Below are 16638 nucleotides of genomic sequence, written 5' to 3'. Positions count from 1 at the left end.
CTTCTGGTCACTGCATCAATGGTTTCAGGGATTCTGATGGCCTTTGCACTGAGCTACACCCGAATGGTGATGTTTGGCCTGATCCAGGGACTGGTCAGCAAGGGAAGCTGGCGCACAGGCTCTGTCCTCAGGTGCCCAGTTTGCAATTGCATCTTCTTGGAAGGGACCCCTGATTAGCAGTAAGCCTGACCCCCACTGACACCATCTAATTTTCAAAGCACTGTCTGTAACAAGCAGACTTCCTGAGCCAGAAGCATTTTTGCTTTGCTCCTTCATGTACCATCCTGCAAAATTTTTCTATTTGCCTCCTGAACACTTTCATGTTTCTGGTGTTCCAGAGCATCTGACAGCAGCAGTTCATGTGGCTTAAAGTGGAAAATTCATGAAGGAGCACTTTCTTTTACTTCTTATAAAACTAAAAGTCTCTTTGGGCTACTCACTCACAGGTCATTTCTGCAGCGAGCAGGAGTGCAGTCATGAGCCCAACTCACTTCCTCCAAGCTGGATTTATTGATATATGATATATAATACATTATAACTATACTAAATAGAATAAAGAGAGAGAAGTTTGCAGAGCTGCTGCTAGGCTAAGAATAGAAAGAAAGAATCTATAACAAAGTTGTGTCCAGGGACTCGGTCCCTAGCCTGCACTTTGTGATTGGCCCTTAATTATAAACAAGAAGCATGAGCCAATCAAGGTGCATCCCATTACATTCCACAGCAGCTGATAACAATTGTTTACATTTCTCTTCTGAGGCCTCTGCCCTCCAGAAGATGCAGAAATCTGAAAGAAAGGATTTCTGTGAAGAAATGTCTGCGACAGTCTATAATTCGACTCTGCCACTCAGCAGTGAGCACTGCCCCTGTGGAGCCCACTGTGGGAGCCCAAGGCATCCACAAGGCCCTTTTCCCTCCTAGTTTTGCTCCTCTTCTTCCAGAGAAATAAGTATAAAAAACAAGCACCTCTAAGCCCAGGCTGGCTTTTAAGATTTGGCATTCTAGAATTTTACTAGATATTAGGCAAGCTGGAAAATGAAAAAAAAGACAATGAGGAGTTGGAGGCAGTGAACCCTCAGGACATGTTGGGCCGCATACAACCACATCAAAATTCAGGATCAGGGATGGGGAAGGAGCAGAAAGCCCAATCACAGACACCCCCTGAGACCAGCACAAACAATAACAGGACACTCCGCTCTGCATATTGAAGCACATTAAAGTTTGTGTCTATGCATGAATGTTTTCCTAATGCCCTGAGCTTGATTATTTACATGGCCAAAGTCCCAAACATCTGTCAGAAATAAGTACTGAGGCAGGGGGAAAGATAAGCCAAAGAAGGAGTAAAGGATGTGGCTTTAAAAGTAGTTTTCTCTCTATACCATGGTGGAAAATCACTGCTGTGATGCCTTTGAAGGTTGAAGAGTCCTCTCCACAGGTCTTGGGAATCTGTGATTCAGATCATATTCATCAACTTATGTTTATTCTCTGGATTTGAGTTTGCCTCCTGACCAGTGCTAATTGTGGAAGAAGGTCCAATTTCTTAATACTTTAAAATATTAAAGATGTAGGATGACACAGTGCTGTAGACTAGGGATGGGATAGGAACACAGAAGTGCCCAAACAAGAGCCATGCTTGCATGTTGGCATTTGGATTTAGGTGCTGACAGCAACAGCAGGGGATGAGAACAGGGCTTAGAAAGGTGCAGCCCTTGGCCACAAGACCATCTGCCCATCAGATGATGCCATGGAGAACACCAGAAAAATTTGTAAAAGTAAAGCTGGTTGGCCATTTGGTGAAGGCTGATAGGTATCCCAAAACATGGAGCTTTTAAGTTCTCTTCAGGCTCAGCTGATACAAAGTCCAGGTTTAAGTAATTAGGTGAGGAGCAGGGCCTTCTTTAGGGGTCAGTCCCACTTTAATTAATCTGGCCCTGTTTACTTGCTCCCAGGCTCCTTGCCAGAGTCAGGTGGTGCTTGGTCCTGAAGGGCTCCTTCCCAACTCCACTGGCCCTGGTTGTGCTCTAGCAGGCCCAGGAGCAGACAGGCTCCAGCTGCTCTTTAGGGGAAGGGAAGCTGTCAAACTGTTACCTGAGGCAGGATGTGAGCTCCACCCACAGCCTGGGGTGACACACTCCTGCCACCCCCAGGACACAGTGCTGCTGCTCCCCATTTTGAGAGCAGCCATGTGCACCTGGACCAGCTTTTACATCCCTCTGACTTCCCAGCTCCAGGAATCAATCCATCAATGGGCAAAGGTCACCAGCAAAGATATGAATGAAGGACATTTGCCCTTGTGTTTATTAAGCTGCCAGCAGAAGCACATGCCACTATCACATGCAGATAACAGTAAAGCAAAGGTGTACTAGAGCCTCTGTAGCTCCTGCTGTGGCAGTAGCAGTGCTTGTGAGAATAAATACCAGTGTGATAGGTAAGAGTCCTGGGAGTCCGCTTTTGTAATTATTTATTTATTCATCTCAGTCTTTGCTTTGCTTAACTTGTTGCTACCACCCCCATTTTCTACCTGCAGAGTTTTCAACAGGTTTTATATCAAAGAATTGTAAGTCAGAATTTCTGATGGATTTCTTTTAGTCCAGGGAAGAGACATGTCTGCAACCAGAGCAGGATATCAGCTCTACTAGACACATAATTACACCCCCACTGTTCCTCTTGTCCTCTCAGGACAAGCTCATTCCCCTCTGATCCTGAAGCAAATAGTAGTTTTGCAACTGCCCGGGCCAAAGTCATGTCATTCCTGATCTGTCCCTGCTCTTCTCAGGCAACCTTGCCATGGCCCTGCCTCTCTGGACAGCACACTTCCCTGCCCTGGAGGCCCTCACAGCAGCACTGAACATTAACTGAGGTCCAGGACAGCTGAAAGCAGGTGCTAGGTCACTGGGATGCAATCCTGGGGGAATTTCACCCTGCCTGCTAGAGTCCAGCAGTGTCTTGCTCAACTGGGAGTTCTCTCCCTGCAGCTGATTAGCAATGGGCAGAGGTGTCTTGTACCCTGCTCACAGTATCCTTAAGGAAAACCAGTGGTTTTTCCAGCAGATAGGGACCAGCAACACAAACAGGGAAGGGGAGCCACAGGACCGTTGTCCCTGCTTTGCCCTTCAACCACAGGCCTGTCGCAGTCGCTCAACAGAATGGACTAGGACAATCCTGAAGGTGCTGGACATTTCCTGGAAGACCCAGTGCTGTTCCTGATTCTCCTTGATGCACAGGACCCTTGGTCAGGGTCCTGCACGTTCCCAAGCCTGATCCCAGCTCACTCCAAAGGAATGCCCCTGCAGGGCACATGTATAATGCTATTACCTTATAAAGGATTAAGAGTGTTTCTGCTATGCATGCTCTGGAGTTGCCACATGCCCATCCTTGTGAGTATACATCCTTGTGAGTAGCCAGTAAAATAGGAGAAAATAAAATCAATCTTTTTAAAAACTGTGCAAGTTGTCACACAACTGAACCAGGTTTGTAGTTACCTTGATTCTACAATGGAGATAAATACCATATTATGCTGCCTCTTCTTAAGAGAAACCAACGAAGTCAGACTTCATGGAGACTTACAAAGTTTTGTTGGTATTGATCCTATCATACTCAAGTTAAGACCTCTTGAAATCCATATTGAAGTCCACACAGCTAGTACAAAAATTTCCCAGACTTAAAATATGTTTCTCTTAGTGTAGAGAGGGGGAAGCAGCTCTGCAGCAATTGGGACGATCCCATCAGAAAACCCTAAACACTGTAAATAAAGGATATGCATAGAAATTGAAATAAGAGCGGCAACACTTTTCAGAGGGTGTTTATTCTAAGTGGCATTTCTGTGCTACTGCCTTAAAGCAAACTACTCAGAAAGAGTTACACCTTCTTCAGCCATGTGCTACTTCTGATCCTAGGACTTGGAGATAGATTTTTTTGGCCGTTGGAGCACTTTGCCTGCAAGAGTAATAAGACATGAACATCAACCAGGAATGAAGTTGTTCAGGGAGCATCTAACTTCAAGTTCTTCACTTGCTCTGCCTTGGCCCCAATAAAATCACCATATATATTTCCTTGGGTTTGCTCTGGCTCCTCAGTAGATACTGGTGCTTCACACACCACATGTGAAGCTGCTGCCAAGACTGCCCTTTTCCTCTTCAATTGTTAAGGCATTTTTTTAAACACAAATACCATTTATAATGGTGTTGCCACACTTTTGAGAGACTAGTGCAGCTATTTACAGGACAGTAAAGGCCTAGGCTACTTGTTCTCAAGATTTTACATGGGGTAAAAGGAGTCTAGAATCTGTCCAGTGAGAGTTACCCAGCAACTTTACCCAGCAACTTCTTGGAAACAAACAAGTAGCCAGGTAACCCTTGGGATGCCCTCTGGACAGGGATTTTGCCCAGTTTCAAGTGAAAACTGCTACAAGTTCATCATCTTGACTCACCTGTGAAAGTTTTCAACATCCTCCACAGTCTCAGGCAAAACTCTTCCTTTAGTTTCAGGCAGAAGCAGCACCAATCCACCCGCAATCAAACCAAGCACAGCTTCAAAACAGAGGCACAAAGAGCTTGTAAGCATTTATCAGCTTGCTATGCCAGACTGAATGGACTTGTCACTGGCATTTTATTTTGTCCTGTATACAAGGTGTGCACCTCAAGTCTCATATGCAAAACTGTCACACTGGTGCAAAAATGGAGGATGTGGCTACCCTGTGGAGACAGCACCCAGCCAAGTCCTCTTGTGAGTTGTGCATGAACTAGGACACCTCAAACTGGACAGATCCTTCCTTTGTAGAGGAAAGAACTCTTTTTTTTTTTTTGCTAGAGCATGACAGGAAACACATTCCATCTTTATGCCATTCAAATAAGATTAGAAAATGTACACACAATGTATTATCTTCTAAGCAACACAATCAAATTCTCCTCTTATAATTTCTTTTATCCAGTTTGTACATGTTTGGCATGTGTTTTAAATCTGTTAAGCACCCTTCTAGATGTCCTGTCCGTCAAAATCTGCACATTGCCATTCAAGGTATTTTTCTATAAATAATGTGCTGACCTAAAGATTCATAAAAGTGTTGCAGGCCCTGACCTGAGAGTTCAGGTCACTAGTCTGTAAAACTTATCTTGCATTTATTCACCAGCCACTTTCCGAGTAGCTGGAGAAGAGCCAGTTAACAAAGTGTCAGAAAAGCTGAAGCATAACAGCCATACTTGTACTCCGTTAAACAGGGAATTACATTAAATTCTAGGGTTTGACTGCTGGACAAAGACAGTATAACTCACAGTAGAGCAGTAAATCAGCTTTAAATCCATCAAATATTAAGCTCATCAAAATTTTTATGAGTTCTTTGCCATCTGTCAAACACATATTTGACTCAAACTTCCTTTAAAATGCAAGGAGAAATCATAGGGGCAAGGGAGGCATGATGCATAAACAAGTTCCAGCTTGTCAGAAACTGAAGGCTAAGGTCTTGTAGAGAGCAGGAGGCTTCTGCTGAACTTAAAGCAGCTGTGTTGGTGGCTTTTCCCTCCCTTTGGAACTTGGGTCCCCCCCTGCACCCTGGAAGGGGCCGGCAAGGAGGGAAGGTGGCACTTACTGAAGACAACCAGTGGCAGGTCGTGCCAGATCTCCACCAGTCTGTAGACAATGAATGGCACGATGACTCCACCAATATCACACAGAGAGGAGCAAACCATCACCCCGAGGTTCCTGGTTTGGCAACAGAGGGATTATGTTAGTGTCAGAGTACTGCAGTTGGAAAGGGATGGATCACAACTCCCACCCTCACACAGGACAGATCCAGGCACTGTATGGAACTTCAGATCCCTCACCCACCCTGGTTCTCCCAAAGTTTCTCTTTATTTTAGTCATGTGAGTTTCCCCTTGTCTAAAAGTACATTTCTTTTCTTTATTAAGCTACCTTTTTAAGCATTTTAATTGTGCTTCCCCTACTTTATGTTCAATAGTACCTGTGCAGTTCTGACACATTGGAGGATAACTTAATTTAGCATAAAACATAACATACACATCAGCCTCAACTATTTGTTTCCAGGCCAAACACCAGCCAGGGAGAGGATGCACCTACCTGATGTAAGTTGGATACAGTTCTGTGTTTACAAAGCAAACCATTTCAAAAGCCATTGTAATTCCCATTCTCCCAATGCAAGCAGTAATCACTTTTAACCAATGTAGATCTGCAGAAAAATACATTCAACACATTTAAAAGCATCCCAGTGATTTAGCAGGTGTCAATTGACACAACAGTGTTATTCTGTGGAGCCTCTGATCCATGCCAGTTGATGTTTTTAAGGGATGTTTGTTTTTTTTGTTTCACCCGTGTGAGTGAGGGAACGGGAACAGTGAGGACTCATGAGCAGTGGCAAAGGGACCCTCCCAAAGCAGCATGAAGGTGCCAGAGGACAGGGTGGGGAGCCCCCACAGGGTTTCACTCAGGTGACTCACCCTCTGGGATGAGGGCTGTGGCAAGGCAGGCGGCCCCAGCCACCAGGTTGGACACGGCCCAGGGGTAGCGCCGCCCGACACGGTCAATTGTGACAATGATGATGAAGGCAGCTGGGAACTCTACGAGAGCAGAGTAGAGGAAATCCAGGTACATGTTCTCAGCAGCCATTCCCATGTGCATGATGAGCCCCTGGTAGAGGACGGAGCTCGTGAACCTGGGCAGAGAAGAGCATCCTGGATTTGTTAGATAGCAAGAGAGCAGACATCCCTGTCCTGATGGAGTGGTCAATCCCAGAGCTCCAAAACTAGCTGTCTAGTGCTATATTCTTACCAGTTGTACATCAAAATGAGCGTGTTCTTTCTTATCTGTGGTGTCCTGAAAAGGTCCATCAGTGAGGGATTCTGCTTTCCACAATCATCCTCTTCAAATTTGATATCCTATGGAAGAGCCAGTACATAGCACGTTAAATTTCTCTGGGAGGAACTGATGCAAGGTACTGTCATGATGCTTACTTGCACGTACAAGCAAACCCTGAGCTCACCTTGAAATGGGAAGGCATCTTTTTGTGATTTGTTTTAGCCATATTTCTGACAATTTTCATGGCTTTGTCATTTTTTCCTTGAGATATCAGCCACCTGGGAGACTCTGGGAGGCACCTACAATGTGAGTGGATGCCATTATACAACAAAACATAAAGCCTACCTATTCTCCCATGAGTGGAGACTTTGGAGGGATTAAATAGAGGTCAATGGATTTTTTTTTTTTTTTTTTTTTTTTTTTTTTTTTGTTAGGTGAGTTTTGTGTACTACTTCCCACTACCCCAGCCAGGAAAAGGAGTATATCCCATGGCTGAGACTGGAAGAGGAACAGTTGAGGTAGTGGCTTTAGTAAAAGAGGAGTTTACTAAAGATAAATAATAAGGGAGGAGCTTGGAGTGAGAATAGTGCTGTCACCTTATCCAGCCCATTAACCACAAATCAGCTCCTCTTAGGGAGCCATTTTTCACTTCTGCCAATACAGAATAAAAACTACTAATTAAGTTAGAACTGGCTTACCAATTACAAAATATGGCAGAAGGAAGGCAACAAATTTCTTTCTACTCTTCCTAACTTTCTGACCCACCCAGACAATTTCTCAAATCCAAAGCACTCAATCCAAAAATTATTGATTAAAAAGAGAGGAGAGAAATGAAAATTAAGGAGGACCCAAGTGTTTGTTTTTTTCAGTTGGACCACAAAAACTGCACCTTCTCTGCCTTGAAGGAACATGCTAACAGCCTGGTACAGTTATGTTAGACAATCTGTGAATAGCCATATTTTCAGACCAACTAAGTTATGCCAAGGCAACTGTTTTCTTTTATTAATTGCTTAAAGAAATTAGTAAATTATACTAGTCCAACTTTCCCCCAGTGGTCTCTTTCTTAAACACAAGGTCAGGTGAGGTGCACAGGCTAGGATTCAACAAGATCTCAGTTGCTCAGAGTCCTGTTTCCCTCTCCCTTTTGCTGGGAGCCCCTCTTTGCACCAAGAGGTGTGTGCGGCAGGAAGGAGCGCCCAGTCTCCCTCAGCACCAGCATCAGCAGGAGACGCAGGGAAGCAGGAGGAGCCGGGATTTTGGGAGTTGGGCAGAGGTACCCCGAAGGGCACTCACCAGTAGTAGAGCAGGAGGAAGCAGGTGGGCAGGGTGACGGTGAGCTGCAGCCACCGCCAGTGCGGGAGGGCGTAGGCGATGCCATCAAAGAGCAGGAGCCCGACGGAGAAGGCGGCCTGGTAGAGGATCCCCACCGTCCTGCGGTACTGCGGGCCCACCACCTCCGTCACTGCGGGCAGGCACAGCGACGCGTCAGCGCCATGCTGCCCCACACGGCAGGAACCACCCGGGGCACGCCGCAGGCCCAGTGCTGTGGTAACTCCTTGGAGAAACCTTGGTAATCACAGGCTTCCCAGCATAATGCCTCCCAACAAAACCCCCTGCTGCACTTTTCTGGCACCCAGACTCCAGCAGAGAGGAGAACACTGCTGCTGGCCGAGCACTGGCCTAAGGCATCCAGCAGTGTCCTCTGCTGCCGAGATCCCAGAGAAAATCAGGCATTTGTCACAGTGCACAGATGAGTTTTGTTGAGAAATCCAATGCCAACATCCATAATGTCTCCAACCCAACAACAAAGCTGAATATTTTGTTCCCAAAGAACAGGCTTTCAGCCTGCTTCTCACTCCAAGTAATAAGGAAGGCCTGTATCACAGGATGGCTCTGAGCTCCCAGGCCAGGGTGGGATCACTGTTCCTCTGCACTTTGCAACTCCACAGCACAGAGCCACACATCTGTGGGTCTCTGTGTCTTGTGGATTCAGAGTTAAAAGTAACTATTCCAGCAGGCCGGCGCAAGCCCAGTCAACATTTTGCATCCAGTTGTGTGACTTCAAGAAAGCAAACTCATTGAAAAAGATCAGTAAGGAACTATTTAGCAGCCAAATGAGCTGCTGAGTTTTGGAGCCACAGATTAGCTAATGCTGCTCAGCTGAAGATGCACAAAGACATCTCCTCAGGCTCAGCAGCACTGAGCCAGAAGCAGATGAAGGTTACGAAAGCAGGATAACAAAGTTATTCTGTCCTTGTATCCTTCTCTGGACATTCAGTATTGGCCACCCTCAGGGAGAAGATACAAATTTTAGGGAGCTTTGGGCCTGGTTCAGGATCTTTTCCATAAGACAGTTTCTAGAGATTCCAGGAGTAACAAGATGTAACAGAGAGAAAATATTAGAATGGGGCAAATAATTGTCCTGAAAAGGACTTCACACTCTAAAACAGCTTAAAGTTCCCCAGAAGAGAAGATGGATATTTTATTTGTGCCAGGAAAAGATTTAAAATGCCAAGCAAGCATCCAGAAATGCACAGGAAGGAATAATCATGTCTTAGCAGAAAGACAGTCTAGATGGTGGGATAGGTGCTTTTTATATCAGACATCTGGATAACTGAATTAGCAAAATTCCCACACTGAAAGATTTCATGGAAGTTTAGGGCACTGACTTTTACATTTTTACCAGTATCACAATGAACGGCGTATCTCTTAGAGATATTTTGTAGAGCCACCTGTCACCCTAACCCAGCTAATGTTCTGTTGGTCAGCTTTTAAAACAGCAGCAGTTAATCTGCTGCTTCAGTGATTGCTTGCAGTTGGGTATTTTGGACAAGAGACTGAACTCCACTCCTGAAAAATCCCAGAGAAGTCCCAGGCAGCTCTACCCTGAAGCAGAAGGAGGTCCTGAGGTGGTCCCAGACCCAGCCTGGCTGCCCAGCTGTGCCTCACCAGCAGACGCAGCTGGTGCAGGACGCTGGAGAGAGAGGAGCCCACATGGGTTGGCTCCTCGATGTCTTGGCCTCTGCTCAGCTGAGTGCATACACACAGGTACACAAACACCTCATCTTCTTATCAGCAAGTACGTGCTGTTCTTCAGTTATTTTTATGTTCCCTGTTTCCCTCTTTGTGTCATAAAAACGTCTCAAGTTTTCCCCACCCTTTGCCTGCTTCATTAATGGCCTCCTGTGTCCCCATCCTGTCTGCACCCAGGGCAGAGGGGCTGTGCCTGCCTGGTCACCTTCCCTAGCCAGAGCCTGATGGAAGGAGCAGGAGCCATGGGGCCCAGACAGATCTGCAAAGGTGAGCTGCATCACAGGGGAAAGCCTGTCTGGGTTAGGAGCCCTAATACACCACCACTTGCTTGAGCTTTGAAGGCTACTGTTGGTTCTCCCTAATGACAGTGCTTGAAAACATTCTGGGGAGTCAAACAGGGAGAAAACGCCTTAATAAAATACCATGGGGGCATTTTTAAAATGGCTTATTTTTGGAGTTGAGTTTTGTTCCTTCATCATCTGCAGCTAGTCTAGCATAGAAGCTAGACCTTCTGCTGGGAGCAGGTCCTGCACTCACCCAGGATGTAGCCTGCAGTCCAGCAGCCCTTGCTGACCAGCCCTTGCAAGAACCGGATGATGACTATCCACAGGTAGCTGGGCACGAAGACCAGAAGGAGTCCACACACAATATTGGCAACAATTGTTGTTAAAAGGCAAAATTTACGGCCAAACCTGGGTTGGAAAATGACAGGCATGAAGCAAACCACTAGTCATGGAAGTATTTTAAACTAGTAAGAGCTTTATGTATCTTTAAGGGGGAAAAAAATCCAATTTTGCTATGCAATATAGAAACATGCTTTTTTTCCTTGCCCATTATTGACTTATCTGCTTTTCTATGCCATGAAAAACTACTGTGCCGGTTGCTCAGCAATTCCACAGAAACTTTAAGGAAAAAAAAAATAGTCCCATGTTTACATATATTATATTGGGACTGAAAAATAAGTAAGGGTCAATGTTATGATTCTGATAGTTCTACATGCACCAGATTTATAAGGGATTTCTTCACCACAACCTTTACCTTTAAAACAGTAGTAATGAGTGGATCTACTTGCAAGTGGGCATTTCTCAGCTGGAGCAACTCAGAGCCTACTGTGCTAACAGTCCTGAGCAGAAGGGGAGCAAGGGGGAAAACAGGCCTTGACATTTGTTTCTTTTTAACCCCAGATGCCTGGGCCAGGGAGTCTGACTCTGCTGGCTCTGAATGGGGAGCTAGAGGGACTATCTGCTTTTTTCTGAGCGACTGCTACTGCACACATCTGGCAGTGTGTGACAACTCTTTCTAAGCTTCTCCAAGCTGCAGCCATGCAGAGTGTGACAGGTTAAGTGGGAGATCCAAACCATGCATTTCCTGGCTTTGGTTAACATCTGAGGGCTCTTATACAGCACAGTACAAAGTTTGGGGTGTACAATTCTAAAATAGAATGGGCTCTGCAGGGCTGTCTGAGCAGATCTGTGCTAACCACCAGACACAACCTGAAAGGCAGGGTACTGGCTCATGCTGCCACTGAAGGTTCAGGGGGATGACCCTATTTTCAGAAGAGCAGAGATGATATCACTTGCACAATCTTTATCTAGGTTTGTCTGCTGAACATTGATAAGGGAGGTCAGAGGGTTTTGCTGTCAGCCCACACATACCTGTCTGCAATGTAGCCAATGTTTAAGGAGCCAATAAAAAACCCAGCATTCACAGAAGACTGAAAGAGATCCAACTTCCAGGAGTCCTCACACACCAGGTCAAACTAAAGGAGCAACCACAGTCAGAGACAAAAGAGTGAAATGAGGAGCTGGCTCACATCCAAAAATCTCCTTCACTTCAGTTAAAGATTTAAACTTGTTTAAATGGGTCGTGTTTCTGGGTCAATGCCTGTTTTGCCAGCACACAGAAATCCTACTAACTTAACTAATTGTCCGACATTAAAAACTGGAAAAAGCCCTTGAGCAGTTTACTGGCATGTCCCATTCATGTCTCATCTCTCTTTTCTGGAAAGAGCATAAGTGAGTTATTATCTGTCAAAACTGGCACCCGAACCTGTGTTGGCCCTCATTGATCAAATCAGCATGGATCTGACAATCACCCTGAGTTTTTCAAACAGGTTTTTTTTGTGGCTGATGGTGAGCATTTCTAAGCAGTTCTTGTTGCCTCATACCCTGGCATGGAAGAGTACTGCCCACTAAGTGTGATGCCTTTACTAGAAGCATCTTAGATGCCTTCAGGAGCCTGCCTTGTCCCAGGTCCCAGGGAGCACTGGCCTTCTGGAGGAGGGTGGAAGTACCTGCATCTGCCCTGAGGCCACAGCATTTTCTCTCTGCTCTGGTCTTTAGCTCAACTACATTGTTGTATGTGTCTGGAGAGCAGACATTTTTTATCCAGGGCCAAGCTTTATAGCACATGGATACCCACATACATTTGCCATCTAGTCTTGTCCTACCTTACTGGTAGAAATACATAAAAGCTACTAGAGAAAAAGTTATTGCAAAAACTTCTCCTAATATAAGTGAGAATCCCTTCCCTTCCTCCTGGTAGCTGGGTTTAATTGAATATATGTATTCATAATTAATACAAAACCAAATATTTCTTCTGATGCTCTTATGGGACTTCCCATGAGGACCTTTTTCCACAGGCAAACTTTTCCTTTGAAATTACACAATTTACACTGCACTATCCTTTCCTTTTCTTAGTTGTCAGAGTAGGGGACAACATATCAGAGCCTGACAAGTTTCACAGAAAGAGTGACAACAAGGAGCTCGTTGACAAAATGCAGAGTTATGTGACACATCTGGTTACCCCATGAAGGAAGCAGCCCGTGGGCCTGGCCTTGCACCCCTTCAGCAGGAAAGGGCAGACAGCTGATGTGAGAGCATGACTGCATAAGCTCACACCAACTGCAAGTGCTCAGCTTCCCACAGCCTCAGGAGATGATGGTGGGGGCATCTGACCCCAGGATCTGCTGGAGCATTTTCCTGTGAGATGTGCTGCTGAGCTGCTGCTGCATAGAACGCCTGGCTCAGCCTGCATTTGAGGTGCCTCACTTCCTCCCTTTCATATCTCACAGCCCATAACTTGCTGAAAAGAAGTACACTTAGAGTGCAGCCCCTTATATCCAGGACCAATCTCTTACAAAACTATGAATGCGGAAGTTGCTGGAGCACAGATTTTAACTGCTCCTGTGTTAGACATATGGGGCAAAGAATCCTGACTGCCTCTAAACATTTGGTGGAGCTTTCTATGATGAGATCAAGCTTGTCATCCCAGTTACTGGTTTATTCTTAAAGCACCTGAACTGCTAAAGTACAGCAAGTAGCTTAAGTACTACTTTCAGTTTATTCACACTCCTTCTGAGAACACAGTTTCTACAGTTTATTCCTGACTTAAGCTGTTTAATTGTGGGAAGCAATACCTTTCCTCACACTGACTGCAATTCATTTTTATTTAAAACCAACTTTAAAAGACATTATTCATTAAAAAAAAGAAAGAAGAAAAAAGGAAGGGGGTGGGGGGAAGAAATCAAAACCACTGCATTGGCCAGTTTTGTTTGGAGCACTGCTAGCTGCACTGTTTACACACCTTCACCAATTGGACCTCTCATGTGACAGGAATTTCATTCAGAACTGGACTTTATCTACCTGGGGATTTATTTGCTGAAATATGCTCTGCTCCCCAGCTGGAGATATAATCCTCCTGAGCAGCCAAGGCAGCACTTCACAGCAAGGACAGAGGGACGATGACTTGTAAACCCCCAAGCGCAAGTTCACAGTGAGAGCCAATCCCTCCTCCAGGTAAGCAGGGGATATTTTAACAGAGTCAAGGCTCCACCAACCCTCTCCCCCAGCCCTCACCTGGTCTTTAACAGAGGGGACAGGACAAAGGGGGTTGTTTTTACCTCTGTCACGATAGAGCTCCCTGGGGAGTCGTAGACCCAGCCATCCCGGCAGGGCCCGAGGGGGACAGTGTCCCCAGTGCCCCCCAGGCTGCCGAGGGGGTCGGTGCAGCTGATGCCTGTTGTGTTCCAGTCCACCTCGTACCTCCTGCAGCGGCTGCTGAAGCTGGCCCCGTGGCCATCCCACTGGGGAACTGTGTGATTGAGCTGCTCCTCCAGGCTCCAGCCACAGCGCTGGCTCAGCTCAGCCACCCCGGGGCTGTAGCAGCGGTGCTCGGGGGTGAACCCAAAGAAGACGACCCCCACGTACACTGGGGTGAAGGAGGCAGATAACAAACATAGGACAAAAAAGGTTTGCTTCTGGAACCTGTCAAATTCGCCAACATGCTCTAAAATGTCATCTAGGGTTGGCATTTTGGCACCCAGACCACCTCAAAAACCTCAACTAGGTCCTCTCTGCAGCCCTGATATATTTAGTTGGCAACAAAGCTACTTAAGTTACAAAGATATTTGACCAAAAGTCAAGACTGCCTCTATAAATTATTAAACTACATGTTGCAAGCTCTATTTTTTAGGTTTCATTTGAAATCAGACCATAATTCACCCAAGGTGAATTTCCCTTTAACCCCTAATCAGAGCACTTATGCATTCCTGTTCTCTGGAACAGCCCCTATGGGTCACAGCCCTTCAGGTTTTTTGGGGGGTTTTGGGGTTACTTTTTTAATTAGCCAAGTCAGTTCATCAAAAATAAGCATTTTTAAACAGCAAACATAGGTGGAAAATTCTACCAACACACAAGCAACACATGGGTTTAGTGCAGAATGGCTGGGCACCACATGAGCAAAGCTTCATAACCAGGATCTGTAAAAAATAGGTGGGCACACTCTGAAAAAGGCATGTCTACGCAATGAGCCATAGAGCAGTAAAGGAACAGCTTTCCTGAAAACTCCTTTCACATGTGTCTCGTCCCTCACCCTCTTCCATTCCCAAGGAAAACCTCTCCCCATCAGGGAACACACTTTCACCTGACCATATTTTTACAGTGATCCAAAAGAGAAAAAGCATTCATTACAGAATTATGCATTGGGAATAGCTGTGGAAAGCCATACTATACAGTGTCTATGGACAAAACAGCTATTTTTTTTTCTTTATCACAGCAGACCTATAGGACTTCAGGTGGGCTTCATTGCAGGCACCTCAAATAAATGCAGTTGTATTAAGCTCCAGTGGTACATTGTCCTGCCTATGGATAGACACCAGCTACTCCCATATCTTTTGCTGACAACAGCAGCATTCCATCAGAAAGAAAAGCCTAAGTGGAGGTAACATTTAAAAGACGTTTTAAAAAGTGAAAAATTGTCTGGAAAGCAATTGGAATAGCTTAGGCAACAAAGAAAAAAAAATTAAAGACACAATACACTCTGAAAAAAATAAACCAGCTTAGAAGGCCATTCTGGCCCAGGCATTGAAACAGAAGTTCGTCTCACTGCTCATCAACTACAGACCAAGACTGGCCTGAGCAGTTGTGAAAGCTGCTCTGCAAACCAACACTTCAAGATCATTCCCTACATCACACAGATGTGCTTTCTCCTCTCCTGCTTCATCCTCTTCTCTGTCAGGAACATCTACACCAAGTTAACAAGAACTCCTGAGCTGTGTCACCCTCAGCCAAGCACAGCACCACCCCACTCCAGACCTTTGCCTCCCTGGCTGCAGGAGCTCCATGTGGAACTGGGGAGGGCAACAGGGATTCAAACATGCACAGCAGTCACCACGCTCAGAGCCAGCCCCTGCAACCTTCCTCAGCAAGGGGAAGTGTGCACTCAGCTGGAGTCAAGGGAACTGAAGTCAAAGCCTGCCTGGGATGTGGATGAAGCTAAGGCATTAGGCTGCATCTTAAAAACACACCCCAAACCCCCTCACATCACTTCTTTTCCAACAGTTTTATTTAAAGTCAGTAATGGCGTGGAAAAGTTTCCCTTGAACTACAGAAGTTTGATCCAGACTGGGCCAGTTTTCCCCATTTCCCACCATCCTCTCTGGAGCCAGCCCAGAGGGGGCTGTGTGGACCCTGCCAGGCAGGGGCTTTCTTTGGGACGTTTCCCAAGGAGTCACGCTGCTGACTAGCAAAGCTTCTGCTCCTGGCCCAGCCATTTGTACAGACTCATCTGGGCCCTGCTATTCTCAAAACCCTTCTCTCCACATAGTTGAGTATTCTTCTGGGAAAAATCATCTGGTGAAGCTGGTAATGCTTCCAGCTCTCTGAAAGGTAAGATCCAGCCAGGCTATCTACAAATGCCTGGGTAAAAAGTGGGCAATAATTCCAAGACCAGGCACTGAAGTCACTCACTGTCATATACAAATTATAACATTGTTTTTGCTCAAACAAGCACTCCTAGACAGAGCAGCTCTGTTCTAAGCCTTGCTAGGCACAGCCCAAACAGACCGTGTGATTTTACACAGGAGAAATCATTTCACGCAGTTGGTTCATGGATCAAACTCCCAAATGCCAGCCTTGATGACCTAGGCAAGGGAAGCAGCACCCTCTGACATGCATTGAGAGAACTGTTGTAATGATAACAGACGGAATTAAAAATACATCATCAAGCCTCTCACTTCACCAAGTTCTCCTAATTATAAATATGAAAATTCTGATTTAAATTTGAGAAGATGCTTAAGCCAAACTGACTCACAGCTACACTTGTAGCAATACAAGAGGAACACCCAAGCCTGATTAAAGAAAGAACACACCCACCAGGGCCTGTCTATATATTCTGATCCTTGTCATCAAACACTGGTTCTCATTTTGAGTGACATGATTGAGCTATTAGCCATCACAGCAGGAAAGGGCCTCACCAGGCTGGTGAGCAGCATACAGAATAGTGCAAGAAAGATTCCAGAC

At 45.6% G+C, this 16638-nt stretch overlaps 1 protein-coding gene across 1 annotated transcript; it reads right to left on the bottom strand.

The window, feature by feature from the left end:
• Positions 1-3771: 3771 nt before the first annotated feature.
• Positions 3772-14150, bottom strand: LOC132071139 (solute carrier family 22 member 2-like). The gene is made up of 11 exons (XM_059468490.1): positions 13740-14150; positions 11494-11597; positions 10376-10530; positions 8099-8267; positions 6990-7104; positions 6779-6885; positions 6448-6662; positions 6071-6179; positions 5582-5694; positions 4427-4526; positions 3772-3933 (listed from the first exon to the last, which is right to left on the bottom strand). Exons 1-11 carry the CDS (start codon positions 14148-14150, stop codon positions 3867-3869), a joined length of 1665 nt encoding a protein of 554 aa, XP_059324473.1. The 3' UTR covers positions 3772-3866.
• Between the last annotated feature and the right edge of the window lie 2488 nt (positions 14151-16638).

This window comes from Ammospiza nelsoni, chromosome 3 (assembly GCF_027579445.1).
Source record: "Ammospiza nelsoni isolate bAmmNel1 chromosome 3, bAmmNel1.pri, whole genome shotgun sequence".
Classification (NCBI taxonomy): domain Eukaryota; kingdom Metazoa; phylum Chordata; class Aves; order Passeriformes; family Passerellidae; genus Ammospiza; species Ammospiza nelsoni.
Note: the sequence above shows the minus strand (reverse complement) of the source record. Positions and strands in the feature narration are given on the sequence as shown.

Bases quoted from the DNA above. Each gene is read 5' to 3' on its own strand.
- LOC132071139 (XM_059468490.1), bottom strand. From the start codon at position 14,150: ATGCCAACCCTAGATGACATTTTAGAGCATGTTGGCGAATTTGACAGG. The intron at 6,180-6,447 runs GTGAGTCACCTG...ATTTTTCTGCAG, and splicing joins CACAGCCCTCATCCCAGAGG to ATCTACATTGGTTAAAAGTG. The intron at 3,934-4,426 runs GTGAGTCAAGAT...TTACTCTTGCAG, and splicing joins GATGTTGAAAACTTTCACAG to GCAAAGTGCTCCAACGGCCA.